A 17,097-nucleotide genomic window follows, 5' to 3' on the forward strand; every position below is an offset into this window, starting at 1 on the left:
AAGGCCATACGTGTTCTCGTTTTACATTTGTAATTTCAGGGCCTTCTATCGCAGACTATGCGGTATGGGGTTTGTTAATTATTGAAGGCCGTGTGGTGACCCATATATGTTAATGTTTGAGTCATTTGGTCTCTTCAGGAAAGATGTCTTATTGACAATCATATCACATCCTCTTTTTTTATATATATTTGACAGTTTTTAGCACACCGGGACCTGAACGGCCATATATGATCTTATGCCATCACTTGGCGTCCGTCGTTGTCCGTGGTCTGTCGTCGTCGACTGTCGTCTGTCGTCGTAAAATATTTTTAAAATCTTCTCCTTTGAAACTGCTGGGCCAAATACCGTCAAACTTTAATAAAATGTTCCCATTGTATCTAGTTTTATCTTATATCTCAAAAACTAAAGCTTTAAGAGCAAATCTGACATGGGTAAAATTGTGCAGTTGTTCTAAATCTATCAGCCCTGAAGTTTTCTGACGAATCGAACAACAATTACTCATTGATTGGTTGCTGCCACTAACATGGTAGTTTTACATTTGCAGTTTTTTGTTATTATCTTGAATATCATTAAAGATAGATATAAACTGTAAGCAGCAATACTGTTCAACAAAGTAAGACCTACAAAATAGTTAAAATGACCAAATTTGTCAATTGAGGGCATATGATAAAGTTACAGGGGAGATAATGACGTTGCTAACGAAAATTGTTATTTTTGCGACGTCAAACTATGACTTATCGGGAAAAGATTAAGTTTTCAATTGATTTATTTCATTCAAACTTATTTAGCTTGAAAAGGAGTTAATGTACTCCTCTTTTTTAAAATGCCATTTGGTTTGATTACGTAACAAGATTATGTGTGCCAATTTTCATGAAAACATGAATAGTGCATTTTTTTTTATAAATATACAGCAAAAAATGATTTTTTTTCTTCATTCATGAACATTTGATAAATACGAGTCATTTCTGAATAAAAAATGTATAAATTTTCAGGATACTTTTAAAATACAGAAATTACCTAACAAAAAACAATTTGTGTTTATCTTTTAAATACAAAAAGTTGTATTTCTTTCGAAAGGGAAAATACGGCCACAAATCCGAATTATGAGCATGAATACAAAATTTCGAACTCATTTTTCTCAAAAAGTAGCATATAGTAGGTATATTTTATATTATATATTTCATTGAATCAAGTAAAAAATAATTTATATGGATTTTTTTTATCAAAATGTAAATACGGGATCAAAACTATCGTACACTCTTAAGGAGTTATTGCCTTTTAAAGACAATCTTGCACAATTTGTTCCTCAAGTTTTCTAACATTTAAAAATCTTCTGCTCTGAAACTACTGGGACAAATACCTTCAAACTTCAACTAAATATTCCTTAGGCTATCTAGTTTATAACTTTTATCCAAAGTTTTAATTCTTTCAAAAACATGGCCGGCATGGCTAAAAATAGACCATAGGGGTAAAATGCAGTTTTTGGCTAATATCTCAAAACTAAAGCTTTTAGAACAAATCTGTCAAGGGTTAAATAGTTTTGATTGGTCAAGATCGATCAGCCCTGAAATTTTCTGACAAATCGAACAACCAATTGTTGGGTTGCTGCTACTAAATTGGAACATGTAGTTTTTTTGGTTATTATCCTGAATGTTAATATTATAATAAAGAGCAGAAAGCAGCCACCAATGGGTCTTCAACACAGCGAGAAATTTCCGAACCCGAAGGCGGTCTTCGGTTGACCTCTTAACAAAAATGTGTACCATTCCAATTGATATTTTATAGTGTGTCTTTCTACGTTGCGATGTTATACTATTGTTTCTGAAAAGGGAGAAAGTTTGGTACTATTAAAACGTTTAATTCCGCTGCAATTGTTTGTACCTGTCCTAAGTCAGGAATCTGATGTTCAGTGATTGTCGTCTGTTTATGTGGTGTATTTATAAGTGTTTCTCGTTTCTCGGTTTCTATATAGATTACTCAGGGGGATCAGGGATTACGGCTGCAGTATGGACTATATCTCAATTTAATTAAAATATTGATCTCTGATTACGTTATACTATATGACCTATGTAGTACAACGTAATCAGAGATCAAAATCTTAATTAGATTGGACTATATCTTATTCTTTTTTTGTGTGTGATATGTGTCCTTGAGAAAAGTACTGAAGATTCTAAGTTCAGAAAACGTAAAATAAATATTCTTGTTTATAGATAAAAGAAGATGGTGTATGAGTGTCAATAAGACAACTCTCCATCCAAGTCACAATTTATAAAGGTAAACCATTATATGTCAAAGTTCGGCCTTCAACACGGAGTCTTTGCTCACACCGAACAGCAAGCATTGAAAAGTCCCAAAATATTACAAGTGTTAAACCATTCAATTGGAATTGTTTGTTTGCTAACATACAGTGACAAATATTTCATGCATATTCTGGTTCAGAACACAATCAACAGTTTTATTAATTCGATTCCGCAAAATGTTGAGTTTTGGACGTGGTATGTAAAAAGTAAATTGCAAATTGAAACAAGTGTTATACTGTATAGAAATAGATATAAAGGCCTAGCAGGCCAATTTTACAAACGATAGAATGATTGTACGGCTTAAATAACTCACATACAGTTTTGAACTATTCAATCACTGGCCCAGAGTGTAGATTTTCTATTCCGATCTGACCTGCAGCAAGATCTTGTCTTCCAGATGTAGAAATATTCCGTTATGTCAATATTTCTACATCTTTGTCAAGCCTTTGTGTCAGGTAAAAGCGCTTATAGATGCATAGAACCTAGTATATCTTTAAACTATTCATTTTACAATATATAATGCATTACGTACATACTCAACATGAATTGTTATGTTTTTGTATCAAATGTTATACCATACATAAACGATCTACACAATATGACATTTCACTGTCAATAAAGTCATCTGTTGGCGTATGATATTATACGACTTGAAGAAATCGTACAGGATATAGATTAATTTGGTTTCAGTTATTTTTCGTTTCGTAAATCGGAGGAGGTGTACTTAGCCATGTAAATGTTTTCTTCAATGACTCAGATTTTCAGTACTGAAACAACTGTTTCTATCCCTAATTGTTGAATATTTGTATTTTTATAGAGATAAAGTGCACAAAGAAACAATACATGCACTCTCTAGATATTTTACTTTACTTAATTGTACAAAGAAAAATACATAATTATATAAGCTGATTTATTTTGACACGTATAATGAACTATACTAGTTAGATGTTTCAACACTTACTGAGAATTAGTAGGTATACGAACCGTATGATACTGATGCCAACGGGAGTTTTAGACTATAGTTGCATGTTCGTTGAGTAATCATAAATGACCCACCTTCACTAATATCATCTTCTAGTTCTAACGAATAACGATTGCAATACATGTTATGTTTGAGCAAAATAATTGCGCATATCAGGAATAAGACACTTGATATCCATTCGATTTTATGTGTATGAGCTCCTTAATTTCGCCATTTGATAAGAACTCTACGTTTTGTTTTTTCTACAAAGTTCGTCATGAAGTTTCCAAGGAATTACATCTGTGACATCTTTATGATTGCGAAAGGAAAAACGCTACCATTTTATTAAGAAGAAAATAAAGAAGCTGAAGAAAGAAAGTTGCCGAAGCGTCTTTTTTTTTAAAGGTAACAACCTTCAATCGTCACTAAATACGTTTTGCAGTCACCACCACAAACAGGTGACCTATACGATATGTCGACATCTCAACTCACCAACGACATGATAATCCGTATACATGTATGACATTTTACCAGTTGTATCCTATTCCAGTTTTCCCGATTGTGCAATATGGACTGAATGTAGATTCGTATGTGGATGATTCGTGTATAGTAGATACCAATCAAAGAAACTGGTCTCCCGACTTTTTGATTCATAGATTATATTAACCGTATTTGGCACAACTTTTGGGAATTTGGAATCCTCAATGCTCTGCAACTTTGTACTTGTTTGGCGTTATAAATATTTCGATATGAGCATCACTGGTGAGTCTTATGTAGACGAAACGCGCGTCTGTCGTACTAAAAAATATTTGATGTGTATTTCATTCTCTCAATTTTTTATTTTATTTTTTAACGTTGATTTATATCTTAATCGGTTTTCGATATATGAAAATCTGGTAAAAAGTCATATAACAAAAATACCTAACTCCAGGGAAAATTCAGGACGGAAATACCTTTATTTAATGGGAATGTTAAAGCTTAAAAACATTAAACAAATGGAAAACAACTCTCATATCTCAGACTTGGTACACAATTTTCCTTATAAAGCAAATGGTTGATTAAACTTGATTTAAACTATAATTGTGCTTGTTTTATTGCAAACCTAAAACATATAATAGTGTTAGGAACCAGCCTTGTATGAAAAAAAGGTTCTAACAAATAAATTTGTACAAGAGTACAGGTTGACTTGGATAGTCTAGTCCGAAATGCACTTGAAAATTAACTATAGATGATTTAATAACATTTGATCTATTTTGGCTACATCGTATTATACCAGGGACATTGATACAACTTTGTATGTATGAAAATATCAAGGTTTTCGGTTTTCACGTTGTAATTGTTTTACGTTTCATCATTTCAGGAGCATAATGGCTGCCTATCAATATGAGTTTTACTCAAACTGTAAGATTGAATAAATCCACTGCTTTTGGACTTTGTCAAATAGTTGACAAAGTTTAATAATGTAGACGATTTTGTAACTTTGTTTTTGAAGTTGATGCATTTATATGAATGAATATCATTTACCCTCTTTGAGCATGTTTTGATGTCCATTTTGAGAGTTTATTTTTGATCGATTTTATGACTAGGTATTGATTGTAGAGCTTTCGTTAATTATTTCTAATTATATCTTGTCTACACGTAAACATTATTTTTTTTATATCAAATAAGATTTCCTGATATATAGAATGTGCGCTAAAATATAAGTTACACTTTTTAATTTGAAAAATATTGCATGGTGGAATGTCTATATTGCATTTTGCAATTCATCTCAATCTCATTTCATATTTGTATATGTCTAAACATACATAAACGAATTATTATGAAGGTGTAATACCAGTTTAGTAAATGAAAAAACTATGACCCCCACAGATCACACTGTTACAATTGTTACAATACTGTTTAAAAAAAACTGTTTCAGTACTAGTCAGTAAATAAAAAGGTGGAAATAGCTGACGGAAACATTTATGCAAATTATTATGTCGAATAATTTTAAAATAAATAAAAAACAATATTTCTCGAAATCGCGCAATGACTTTAACGCTATCACGTTAACTAGAAATTTGACGTTACCGTGTGCCTCGATGTTTATATCTTATACGTATACTCATTAGATTATTACATGACATTTTTATAACAGGCACAAAAAAGTTTATTAAGTATATTAAAGTCACCCAAAACAAGAGCACAGACAATACATATTATAACCTCAATAAAATAGTCTACTATAATTAAATATCTCTTCGGACTACAAGTACTTGATTATATTATGTAATGTGAAAAACACCTAATATTGACAGTATTAGCTTACCTTAGTATTTTACATTCAAAGGGACGTAATAAAAAAATAATCAGATACATCTATAATGGATTAAACGTAAAGGTAAAATATTATAAATAGACACGAAACAAACACAATAAGAATTGCATGAGTGATCACCGTGTAGAACGCCACATGCGGGGTGTCGGCTATGTTTGACACGGGGTGGCAATTTCGAAGCGAAGAAAAACTGTCAAAGTAAGTTCAATAATCAAAATTTCTTTATTTAGAATTCTTAGTACCATATAATGTACTGCACGGAATGAACTGAAACACAATCTATTTCCTGCAAGCGAAATCAGTCGTTTTCAGTGCTCTGTTTTCCCAAACACCTCTCCCTAGTTTTCCGTGTTGCAGATTTTGAGGCTTCATATGCAAATTTCTGGACAAAAAACTACTTTAGACGACTTCCCTCAGCATCACTTTTATAGAATTGAATTCCTATTATGGAATTTAACAAAATACCAGCTTCATACTTTAAATTAGTTGGTTTTAAAACTAGTTTTTCATCAATATACAAAGTGTCGCTCGGGGTGTCAGATTTTGGATCTCAAGGGGTAGAGGCTTCCAATATAAAACGAATAGATTTGCATATGAATCATGTAAATCAGTCTTTTGTCTGATCTTTTTTAATTCAAACACATCTGCTATATCATGATAACAAATAAAAAACTGAAAGAGTTTCATTTTACCTTTTTTTTAGTCATATACGACACATGCTTTTGATTTCATAAATAGTTAAACATGAATCAAAATATTTGATTTGAAGCTAAAAAATGATTCCTTTTTTTTCAGTCACTATCATGGTCAGATAAAAAGTCACTGATGTGGCTCAATGCACCGAAACATGGATGAAAATCATACCGCAGACCTCCATATAAGTTTTTTCCGAAGCCACCAACAGTATTTAACTCTATCATTGGCATCAAAGGTCTTCATCAGGTTCCTCTCGAAAGTGTCTGTGCATGCTGCAAAAACAACTCCCTCCGAAACGAGTCTCTCAAATGCAAAACTTGAACCGGCATCTTTATCATCAAATGACAATACGGTTTTGAAGATGGAAAAAATTCAAGGAAAGAAAAACACTACTAGAAGACCAAATAATTACAAAGCAAACAGTTATTGGATATAGACAAGTTTTTAGAACTTTTTCTTTGTCACAGATCACATGAGGCGCATACAGATTAAGGTCTACGATTGAAAGGCCGTAAAGAGCTCTCCATCCGCCAAAAATTTGGTCTTTAAAAGTTTTAAGGAATGGCGGGTGACAATTGGCATCAATCGAGATTTGTGTTTGTGATCAGTGTTTCATTGTTCCAGCTAACGGAACTTTGTGTAAATTGCCTTTCTTGTATCAACTCGGTTCTTTCTAGTGCCAGTGACATATTTGGAACACACTCCCATTATGTTAATGAAAGCACAGTAGACATCTTGAATCAAAGAAAACATGTCGGCCTCTTGGAACATGATGAAATGTTTCAATGTTAGAACCAAGATATCTTAGACAGAGGTCAGACGTTAGGATACTAAGTATCAAAGTCTATGGCGATGAAGTCTGATAGTATCTTACGATTTGGAACTGCAAAACGTATGTCTTCGTCTTGATGGTTGACCATTCTGCGCTCACATAAGCTTTCTGTAATATGCTCAATACTTTTTGGTCCACCTATCAAATTTACCATTTGGATAAAAATTTGGAAATCAGCAGCCAAATTGATTTTTTCAAGATTTTGAATCGCTGTTTTGAAATAGTCAAGAATAGAAGTGTCATCGTCTGCAGGTCTCCTCGGAGCTGTATTGCCATTTGATGATAAAGATGCCGGTGAGTGTTTCATTGACGGAAGTAACCGAACGTTTTGGAGCTAGAGCTTTTTGCGGTGAGTACTTCCGCTTTCGAAAGGAGCCTGATTGAAGAACTTTGATGGAGTTTGATTGTTGGTGGCTTCGGCAAAATCTTATATGGAGGTCTGCTCTGTGATTTTCCACCATGTTTCGGTGCATTGAGCCACATCAGTGACTTTTTTCTGACCGTGATAGTAACTGAAAAGGAAAAGAAATCTTTTTCCACCTGTGAAAAAAATATTTTGAGTCCTATTTTACTATTTATGAAATCAAAAGCACATGTTTTATATGACTAAAAAACAGACAAAATGAAGTACTTTTAGTTTTTTATTTGTTATCATAATATAATAGTTGTGTTTGAATTAAAAAGTATAAGACAAACGACAGATTTACACGATTCATATGCAAATCTATTCGTTTTTTATTGGAAGCCTCTACCCCTTGCGATGCAAAACCTGACACCCCGAGCGACACCTCATATTTTGATGAAAAACTAGTTATGAAACCAACTAATTTTAAGTATGAAGCTGGTATTTTGTTAAATTCCATAATAGGAATTCATTTCTATAAAAATGATGCAGAGGGAAGTCGTCTAAACTAGTTTTTTATCCAGAAATTTGCATATGAAGCGTCAAAATCTGCAACACGGAAAACTAGGGAGAGGTGTTTGGGAAAATAGAGCACTGAAAACGACTGCTTTAGCTTGCAGGAAATAGATTGTGTTTCAGTTCATTCCGTGCAGTACATTATACGGTACTAAAAATTCTAAATAAAGAAATTTTGATACTTGAACTTTCTTTGACAGTTTTTCTTCGCTTCAGAATTGCCACCCCGTGCCAAACACTGCCGACACCCCGCATGTGGCGTTCTACACGGTGAGTATGAGGAAGCGAATATATTCTTGCCAGTCGTTTTATAAATGTGTACAGTGCCTGTACAGTGTACACGTCTGAAAAAGATATAAGATAAAGTATCTTACTTCCGATTCGTCAGAAATGAAAATGACCTTTCTAAGTACTACTGTATAATATTTGCAGATCTTTCTTTTTCTGAATTATTTCTATTTATATCTTGTATACACATAAAGATAATTTTTTTTAATTAGATTAGATTTTGTTTGTATTCCACATTTCTGAGTATGGAATGTAGGCTTAAATATAAGCAATACTTTTTGTTTGATAAATATTGCATGGTGCAATGTTTTTTTGCAATTCATCTCAATCACATTTATACTTATATATGTTTATCATTTAAACATACATCTAATTATTTAATGAATTATTATAAAGGTGTATTGTCCATTTGATTTCTATGATTTTAATACATGTAGTACTAACTTTGCAAATGTGAAAACAATCACCACACGGATCACATTATTACGATACTGTTTAAAAATAAAAACCTCTTTCAGAACACTAGTCTGTAAAAAAAGGTGGTAATAGCCGTCGGAAACATTGATGATAACTATCATATCGATTACTTTAAAAAAAAAAAAAAATAACAAGGCGAGCACACGAACTAGCAATTGGACGTTACCGCGTGCCTCGAAGGGTTTATATTGAAAAAAATTTAAATGTTTGTTTCTGATATATATATTCATTAAACTATTGCATGACATTTTCAAAACAGGCACAAAAAAGTGTATTAAGTATATTAAAGTCACCCATAACATGAGCAGAGACAATACATATTATAAATTCAATGAAACAAACTACTATAATTAAATATTTCTTCGGACTACAACGTACTTGATTATTATGTAATGTGAAAAACACCCTATTATATTGACAGTATTTGCTTACCTTAGTATTTTACTTTCAAAGGGACGTAATAGAAATTAATCAGATATATTGATAATGGATTAAAACGTAGAAGAAAAGGTAAAATATTAAAAATAGACACCAAACAAACACTATATGAATTGCATGAGTATGAGGAAGCGAATATATTCTTGCCAGCCGTTTTATAAATGTTTACAGTGCTTTACAGTGTACACGTCTGAAGAAGATATAAGGTAAACTATCTTACTTCCGATTAGACAGAAATGAAAATGACCTTTTCAAGTACTACTGTAACAGTAGTTACTGTTATCTAACTCATATTACCGTTGTCAGTATTTACAGTTTTTGTTTGTTTTCTGATATTTATTTTTACTTGGTTTTCTTTTATGATCGAGTCCACAATAGATGGCAGTACAGACATTTCGTTCCGTTTTATTCTGTGTCCAACATTGATTTCAGTTTTGAAGTCAAGCCCAAGCTAACACAAAACAATGTATGATCATCTATAACTTCTGAAAATATTTTTCTTTATATCTTGTAGTATGTAAAATCTGGCTTATTTGTGACTAAACAAAGTTTCATATCATGTTTTTTTTCTAGTAGAGAAATATTATAAAAATAAATGGGCATACTGTAAAACATGGTATGATACGATGGTATGGTACGAATACAATCATACCATGGTATGCACGAATGGTACCATGGTATGGTATGATGGTATGGTACAAATTATTATACCATGGTATAACTTGATGTTATGAAGCATGGTATGATTTTTTTTTGAAGTAGTAAATTTAAAAAAAATAATTTAGGTAATATGAAATATGATTTTTTTTAAGTTGTTGACATAATGTATCTGTTTTATTTATGCAAATTAACAAAATAGATGTAGACAGACTATCACTTACATGTATAAAGGTGTGACAGAAAACAAGAGAAAACTCAATTTAAACATTTCAGATATTTATTAAGTTTTGGGAAGTACAGCATATCTTTTGATTATAATCTAGATAATGTAGTTAAATTTTATTGTATAACCTCCTGCCAATGGTCAACTTTTATATTGTTTTGAAATATGAAACTTTAAACAGTTGCATATTCTGTCTAATGGCCAAGAAAATCCACTAAAAATGTGAATAAAAGCTAGGTGAATGCATCTCCTGTGTGGATTAGAAAACACCATACTTTCAAATTAAACTGTCACTAATATAATACTATGTTAGTTGATATATAGGTGTAATACCACCTAATCATGGTACGTCGCATCCGGTTGCATACGAAAGTAGGCCTAAAAAATATTCCCTTGAAGTTGACAGTTGTAGAAAATTAACCCTGCATTTCAATGCACTTAAATTTTTCTGAGTCGTAAATATGTATGTTGGAAGTCTGAAAGCATCATTCTTTTTTTATTTGATGGTCTTATTAAATATTTTGGAACGTTCAGGTTACATAGTTACCAAAGCAGGTAACCAGTAAATAACAGTGTAAAAATTGGGTTGTTTACTTCCAGTGTTGGTTACTTTCTTATATGCAATGAAATGTAGTGTGAAATTTTCACTGTATCACTGAATAGGATTAAACTTTATACATGCAAAGTATTTCTTTGGTTGAAATAAAGGTAAATACTGTACAATTGTTTTTAAAAGTGCCAATTTAACAAAGACTAATAGGGAAAAATCAATGGTGGTATTACAACTATACCACATGTTGTGGAGTGTATTTTGTTTTCTTCATTTATATGGAAAAACAATGTGCATTATGGAAGTAAATACACAATATCAACAGTGGAATTGAGTCTTTTTTAACTCACCTGGCCCGAAGGGCCAAGTGAGCTGTTCTCATCACTTGGCGTCCGTCGTCCGTCGTGCGTTGTCGTCGTCGTCGTCCGTCATCGTCGTCGTCGTCGTCCGTCGTCCGTTGTCGTCGTCGTCGTCCGTCGTCGTCGTCGTCGTCGTCGTTAACAATTTACATTTTAACTTCTTCTAGAGAACCACTGAATGGAATGGAACCAAACATGACACGAATGTTCCTTATGAGGTGCTGACCAAATGTTGTTACTTTGTAGCCGATCCATCATCCAAGATGGCCGCCAGCGGGGGACTTAGTTTAACATATGACCCTATGAGAAATGCATACAAATGACTTCTTCTAGAGAACCACTGAATGGAATGTAATCAAACATAGCATGAATGTTTCTTATGGGGTGCTGACCAAGTGTTGTTACTTTGTAGCCGATCCATCATCCAAGATGGCCGCCAGCGGGGGACTTAGTTAACATAGGACCCTTATGGAAATGCATACACATGACTTCTACTAGAGAACCACTGAATGGAATAAAACCAAACATAGCACGAATGTTCCTTATGAGGTGCTGACCAAGTGTTGTTACTTTGTAGCCGATCCATCATCCAAGATGGCCGCCAGCGGGGGACTTAGTTTAACATTGGACCCTATGGGAAATGCATACAAATGACTTCTATGACATTTATAATTGCCATGTGTCAGAGTAAATATTTGAACTTCATAATAACACCAGCATCTAAGAACATTAGTTTTCGTTCGCGCTTTAATAAAGGATTATAATAGTTTGCCAGACGAAAAAAGTCTATTATTTCATCTGATATTCCATCGAATATCAGGAATACATATTGTCCCAATATCTGCCATGATAGAATATTATGTAATGCAGAAAGTATTTGATTCTTTATTTCGAATATTTTAACATGATTAAGTATATCACAGATTTTCCGTGAAGGGAATGCACCAATTGCCACAACTATTATTTGTTTATAAATTTTCCCATCGAATTCAAATGCATTGTTTTCTAAAATGATTCTCAAAAATGTATTAATACATTGACGACACTAATTTCTCAATGATATAAATGAATGTATAGTATCCTTTATATATGTAGACTGATTTGGCTGTTTTTCTTCAGCATGAAAGTTTTACTAGGTGGCAAGGAAAGTGCAAGAATAAATCAAGATTTTATCAATATTAATTTTTGCTAACAACTTCATGAAGTTCTTAACTTGCTTTATGTATGTCAATTTCTAAATTAATTGTTTTGATTCTAAATGTCTTAGAAAAATTGAAACAATGAATATTTTGTTAACATTGTTTGTTAACAAATATCCTTGTTCCTGTTTCTCATTGAAAAATGAGTTTGTTTTGGAATAGGTCAAAAAAAGAAAGAAAAAACACAGATATATATATATAATTATTATATTAATAAAATCCTGTTTAAGAATAGGTGTATTAACTTTTCAAAATTTCTTCTTTTGAAAACCCGTACCATGCTTCATACCATGGTATAGTAATTTGTACCATGGTATAGGAATTAATACCTTACCATCATACCATACCATGGTATCATTCGTGTATACCATGGTATGATGGTATTTGTACCATACCATCATACCATAACACAATCCATACCATTGTACTATACCATGTTTTACAGTATATAAGATACATGTTCCACTGCAGTACAGACAAAAGATAAATTTTTATATAAGCTTATTTGTATTCTTGTTTTCCGTTTAAGCTTATGTGCTTTGTCAATTTCACATTTATTTATTTTTTTCTTTTGATACAGGTTACTGTGTTTATAAAGATTAAGATTTTAAGAAATGTTGACTGCAGTATCCCAATTTTTAACATTTTTACTTATCTAGCTAGCCGGCTAAGCTTCCATTTTCGACATAAGAAAATGCCGGTTCCAAGTCAGGAGGTGACAGTTATTATTCATTCGTTAGATATGTTTAAGCTTCTGGTTTTGAGATTGGCTTATGAACTTTCCGTTGAAGATTTTCCTCGGAGTTCGTTTTTTGTTGTTATTTTACCATTTATTTAGCATTTTTTTTCAGATTTCAGATTGTACAATTTGGCTTTACTACTATTTTGATTTGAGCGTCACTGATGAGTTTTGTGTAGACGAAACGCGCGTCTAGCGTATTTAATTATAAGCATTGTACCTTTGATAACTATTATGGATGTATCTTCGGGGACAACATCATAAATGTAATGGAGGATGGACAGGCTTTATTCAACATTTAAGGTTTAAAGATGTAAAAAGGACCTTTACAAGTTTTGTCATTATAATGTGTATTAACGAACTCAGTCATGAATCATTCGATAATATATACAATATAAATGAGGATCTAGCATATGTGTCATAAGAAGGTTTATACTTGAAGTCATCAATATTGTATTAGAACCTGCAACACATGTTTGTAATTGAAGATTTTTGTTGTAATTGGTTTGGTCAAAGTATACGAAATGATAGGTACAGACTGATCTTTAAAGAAAAGAGGTATTTTTGACCAATTGAACTGGTGTTTTATGAAGAATTATGCCGATGTTGGTGGCATCGAGATATTTGTTGCTGAAAAAAATTTATAAAATGATCCTTTTTTTTCTTTTCATTTTTCCATCTCGAGAGATTGGTCCCTGCTATCTAGTGGTTGTCGTTTGTTGCGTTGTGGTTTATTTGTTTGTTTATTATTTCTTTATAATTCAAGCCGTTTGATTTTTTGTTTGATTTGTTTTGCGTTTGATCATGTCGGGTCATTTATAGCTGACTTTGTGATATGGGTTTTACTCAAAGTTGAAGGCTATATAGTAACCTATCGTTTACGTCATTTTGATATCTGGTGGATTATAGATTTAATTGCAATTAAACTACATTTTATTAAATTGATTTTTTTTTCACTAATGTGTAGATTAAATATGTTTAAGTGTCTGATAATGAATGTTTTCTTTTTCAGTTTTAGAGGTTGATTGCACCTGTTTACAAGATTTACCAACATGATGACAACTGAAAAATCATTAAATTGTGATCCGTGTGACTATAAGCACGAAACAAAGACAGCAGTAAAATGGTGTTCAGAGTGTTCAGAGGCTTTGTGTTTGACATGTTTTGAAGCGCATAGAATTTTAAAGGTCTCAAGAAATCACAACGTCATTTCAATAGAAGACATTGATGCTCTGAAAGGAATTATGTTGGACATATCAGAAGTTCAAAGATGTGAGAAGCATGACAGACCTTCGGAATATTTTTGTCCTTTACATGACGAAGTGGTTTGTATTAAATGCATTCAGACAAAACATAGTCAGTGCACTGGTTGGTTGCCAATCTCAGAAGCAGCAGACGGGGTTAAATCATCGGTAACAAAAGAGGCATTAAGTCAAGATCTTGAGGACGTAATTAGAAATTTTCAAGAGTTAATTGATAACCATAAAAAAGAACAGATAGCGAATCATAACGCTTGCAAATTTTTTAGAGGTAAAGGTTCAAACGTTGTTCAGAGAATTATTGAGAAAGTTAAAGACCTTGAAGCAGAATTTGTCAATACGGTTGAAGAACAGGAGAAAGATATTTCTGGCAAAATAGGCTGCCGAATTATGGAATTTCAAGATAGACTGAAAAAAATTAAAGATTTAAGAGACAAACTAAATGGTATAGAAGGTTATGCGTCGGATACTCAGATCTTTATGAGCATCCGTAAGGTTTCTGAAGAATTAAGCGATCATACCGAAGGAGTAAAATCTTTGACTGAGGAGCCTATTACTATTTTGAAAGATTTCCAGTTAGCAGCTCCATTTCAGACTTTTCTATCGGAAGTGAAATTGCTTGGCCATGTTCAAAAGGACAAAAAACTTATAGAATTTCAACCAACAAAACTTCAAATAGTTCAATCTCCTGTTTCTGTTTCTGTCTCAAAACCAATAGACAACATAGAAATACAGAATATAGTAAAGATTAATGTTTCTAAGTCGCAAAACAGCTCGACACTTTGGAGCGCAGTTGTATTAACAAATGGACAGTTGATTTTCAAATGGATTGCAGGTAAAGATATTGTCATATACAACGTAGATGGAACGTTTGCGAGATACCAACCTGTAAATGACAACGTGAAATATATGGCAATCGTAGACTCAGAAAGACTAGCGTTCTCCTTTGAAAAAAGCAATGAGGTTGGTATTTTCAACGTGCAAACACTACAAACGGAAAAGAGAATCGTTTTTAAGGAAAATTGCTACGGACTAGAATATGATGGTAAGAATTTATACGCAGCTGGAACGACAACGATACAATGCGTTGAAATGAAAAATGAACCAGTGCATTTGTCCTCAATTCCAATGAAAACGAACCCTGTAAATTTTCTTTCTGTCCATGAAGATAGACTGTATTATACTAACTACAAAAATCATACCGTTTACTGCTCAAATAAAAACGGAGATGAAATATGGTCTTTTAAAAATGAAATAATGAAGTTTCCCATTGGCGTTACAACAGACCAGCATGGGAATACATACGTTTCATGTACATATTCAAACAACGTTCTTGTGATTTCAGCTGACGGAAAAAACTATAAAGAACTACTGAATGCGTCTGACGGACTTGTAAATCCAAGAGCCATATTTTACGACATAAGGAATAATCGACTACTTGTATGTAATATTGTTAACGGACAAGCACTTTTGTGCACAATGAAATAAACATTTTTTTTTAAATTTGCTTTTTCAATTATTGTGCTGAAATATTTGCAAGTGAATGTTTAAAGACAATTAATCAATCTCTATCGCAAAGGTTTACTACTGTCTATTAGCGATTGTTTAATTGAAGATGAACACACTCATGTGAAATGTGGGAACATGGCACATTTACTTTCTTTCTTTTTTAAATGCTCCGTTTAGGGGCATTGTGTTTTTCAATCTGAGTGTTCATTCGTCCATCCGTTTGTCCTACCATTCGTCTGTCCTGCTCGAGGTTTTAACTTTTTATAGTCAAGTTAGTTTTTGATGAAGTTGAAGACCAAATCAACTTGAAGCCTAGTACACATGTTCCCTATGATATGATCATTTTAATTTTAATGCCTAATTAGATTTGTGACCAATTTCACGGTCCACTGAACATAAAAATAATAGTGCAAGTTTAAAGTTTAAGATCTTTGTCAAGGTAGTTTTTGATGAAGTTGAAATCCAATAAACTTGAAACTTAATACACATGTTTCCTATGACATGATATTTCTAATTTGAATGCAAAATTAGATGTTTACCCCAATTTTACGGTCCACTGTACATAAAATATGATCTTGCAAGTGGGGCATCCAGTACTGTGGACACATTTTTGTTTGATATATATTAGGTAGGATATTTCGAAATGGTTTTTGCTTTAATAAAGTTTTATATAGGACCGTAATTGCTAACTTTCGTATGTGCTTCCGTACTCTGTATTTGAGAAACATTAAAAAAAACACCATATAGTTCACAAACTATAGTGGTGGCTTCGCTTATCTTGCCTGTATTATAGCTATGCATTTATTTGAAATACGTTTATCATATTGAGTTTATGTAGGACTAAAATTCTTGCGGGTCAATTATAAGCACCAAAACGAGTAGTTGAAATTTTATAGATTACCAGAAGCTTGGTCGTGTAGCGACATTGGCTTAGTTGGCAACACGCTATGGACTAAAACCTGATAAAATAAAGCAACGGAGAATCACCCTAAGAAATAAAGCATATCGGTTTTATTCAAACCAAGTTGCAGTGTCTTATTCAGACATCGGGGTATAATAAACCCGTAAGCCCTTAATGATAAAGATAAATAACGGCAGTTTTATTCAAACCAAATGTCGATTATGTCTTAAACAGACCTTGACTTTATACGATCAAGCGCCCGAATTAATCAAATATCTACTTTATATGGTCTTTATATACTAATTACAGGTGAAGAAATAACAACTTTAACCAACCGCGTACTTCGATACAAACTTGTATATAAAGATGCACTCCAAAATATTTTAATCTAAACAACTATTGATGACTACCGAGAAGAAAAGAAAAGCTTTTAATCGTTTATCTTATGTAAAACACCGAGAACCCTTAGT

At 32.6% G+C, this 17,097-nt stretch overlaps 1 protein-coding gene across 1 annotated transcript; it reads left to right on the plus strand.

Moving 5' to 3' along the window:
* Positions 1 to 9,249: 9,249 nt before the first annotated feature.
* Positions 9,250 to 16,555, plus strand: LOC134682046 (uncharacterized). Its single transcript, XM_063541643.1, has 2 exons — positions 9,250 to 9,300; positions 13,971 to 16,555. The coding sequence occupies exon 2, from the start codon at positions 14,011 to 14,013 to the stop codon at positions 15,703 to 15,705; it is 1,695 nt and encodes a 564-aa protein (XP_063397713.1). The 5' UTR covers positions 9,250 to 9,300; positions 13,971 to 14,010; the 3' UTR covers positions 15,706 to 16,555.
* The last annotated feature ends 542 nt before the right edge of the window (positions 16,556 to 17,097 follow it).

Source organism: Mytilus trossulus, chromosome 8 (genome assembly GCF_036588685.1).
Source record: "Mytilus trossulus isolate FHL-02 chromosome 8, PNRI_Mtr1.1.1.hap1, whole genome shotgun sequence".
Lineage (NCBI taxonomy): Eukaryota > Metazoa > Mollusca > Bivalvia > Mytilida > Mytilidae > Mytilus > Mytilus trossulus.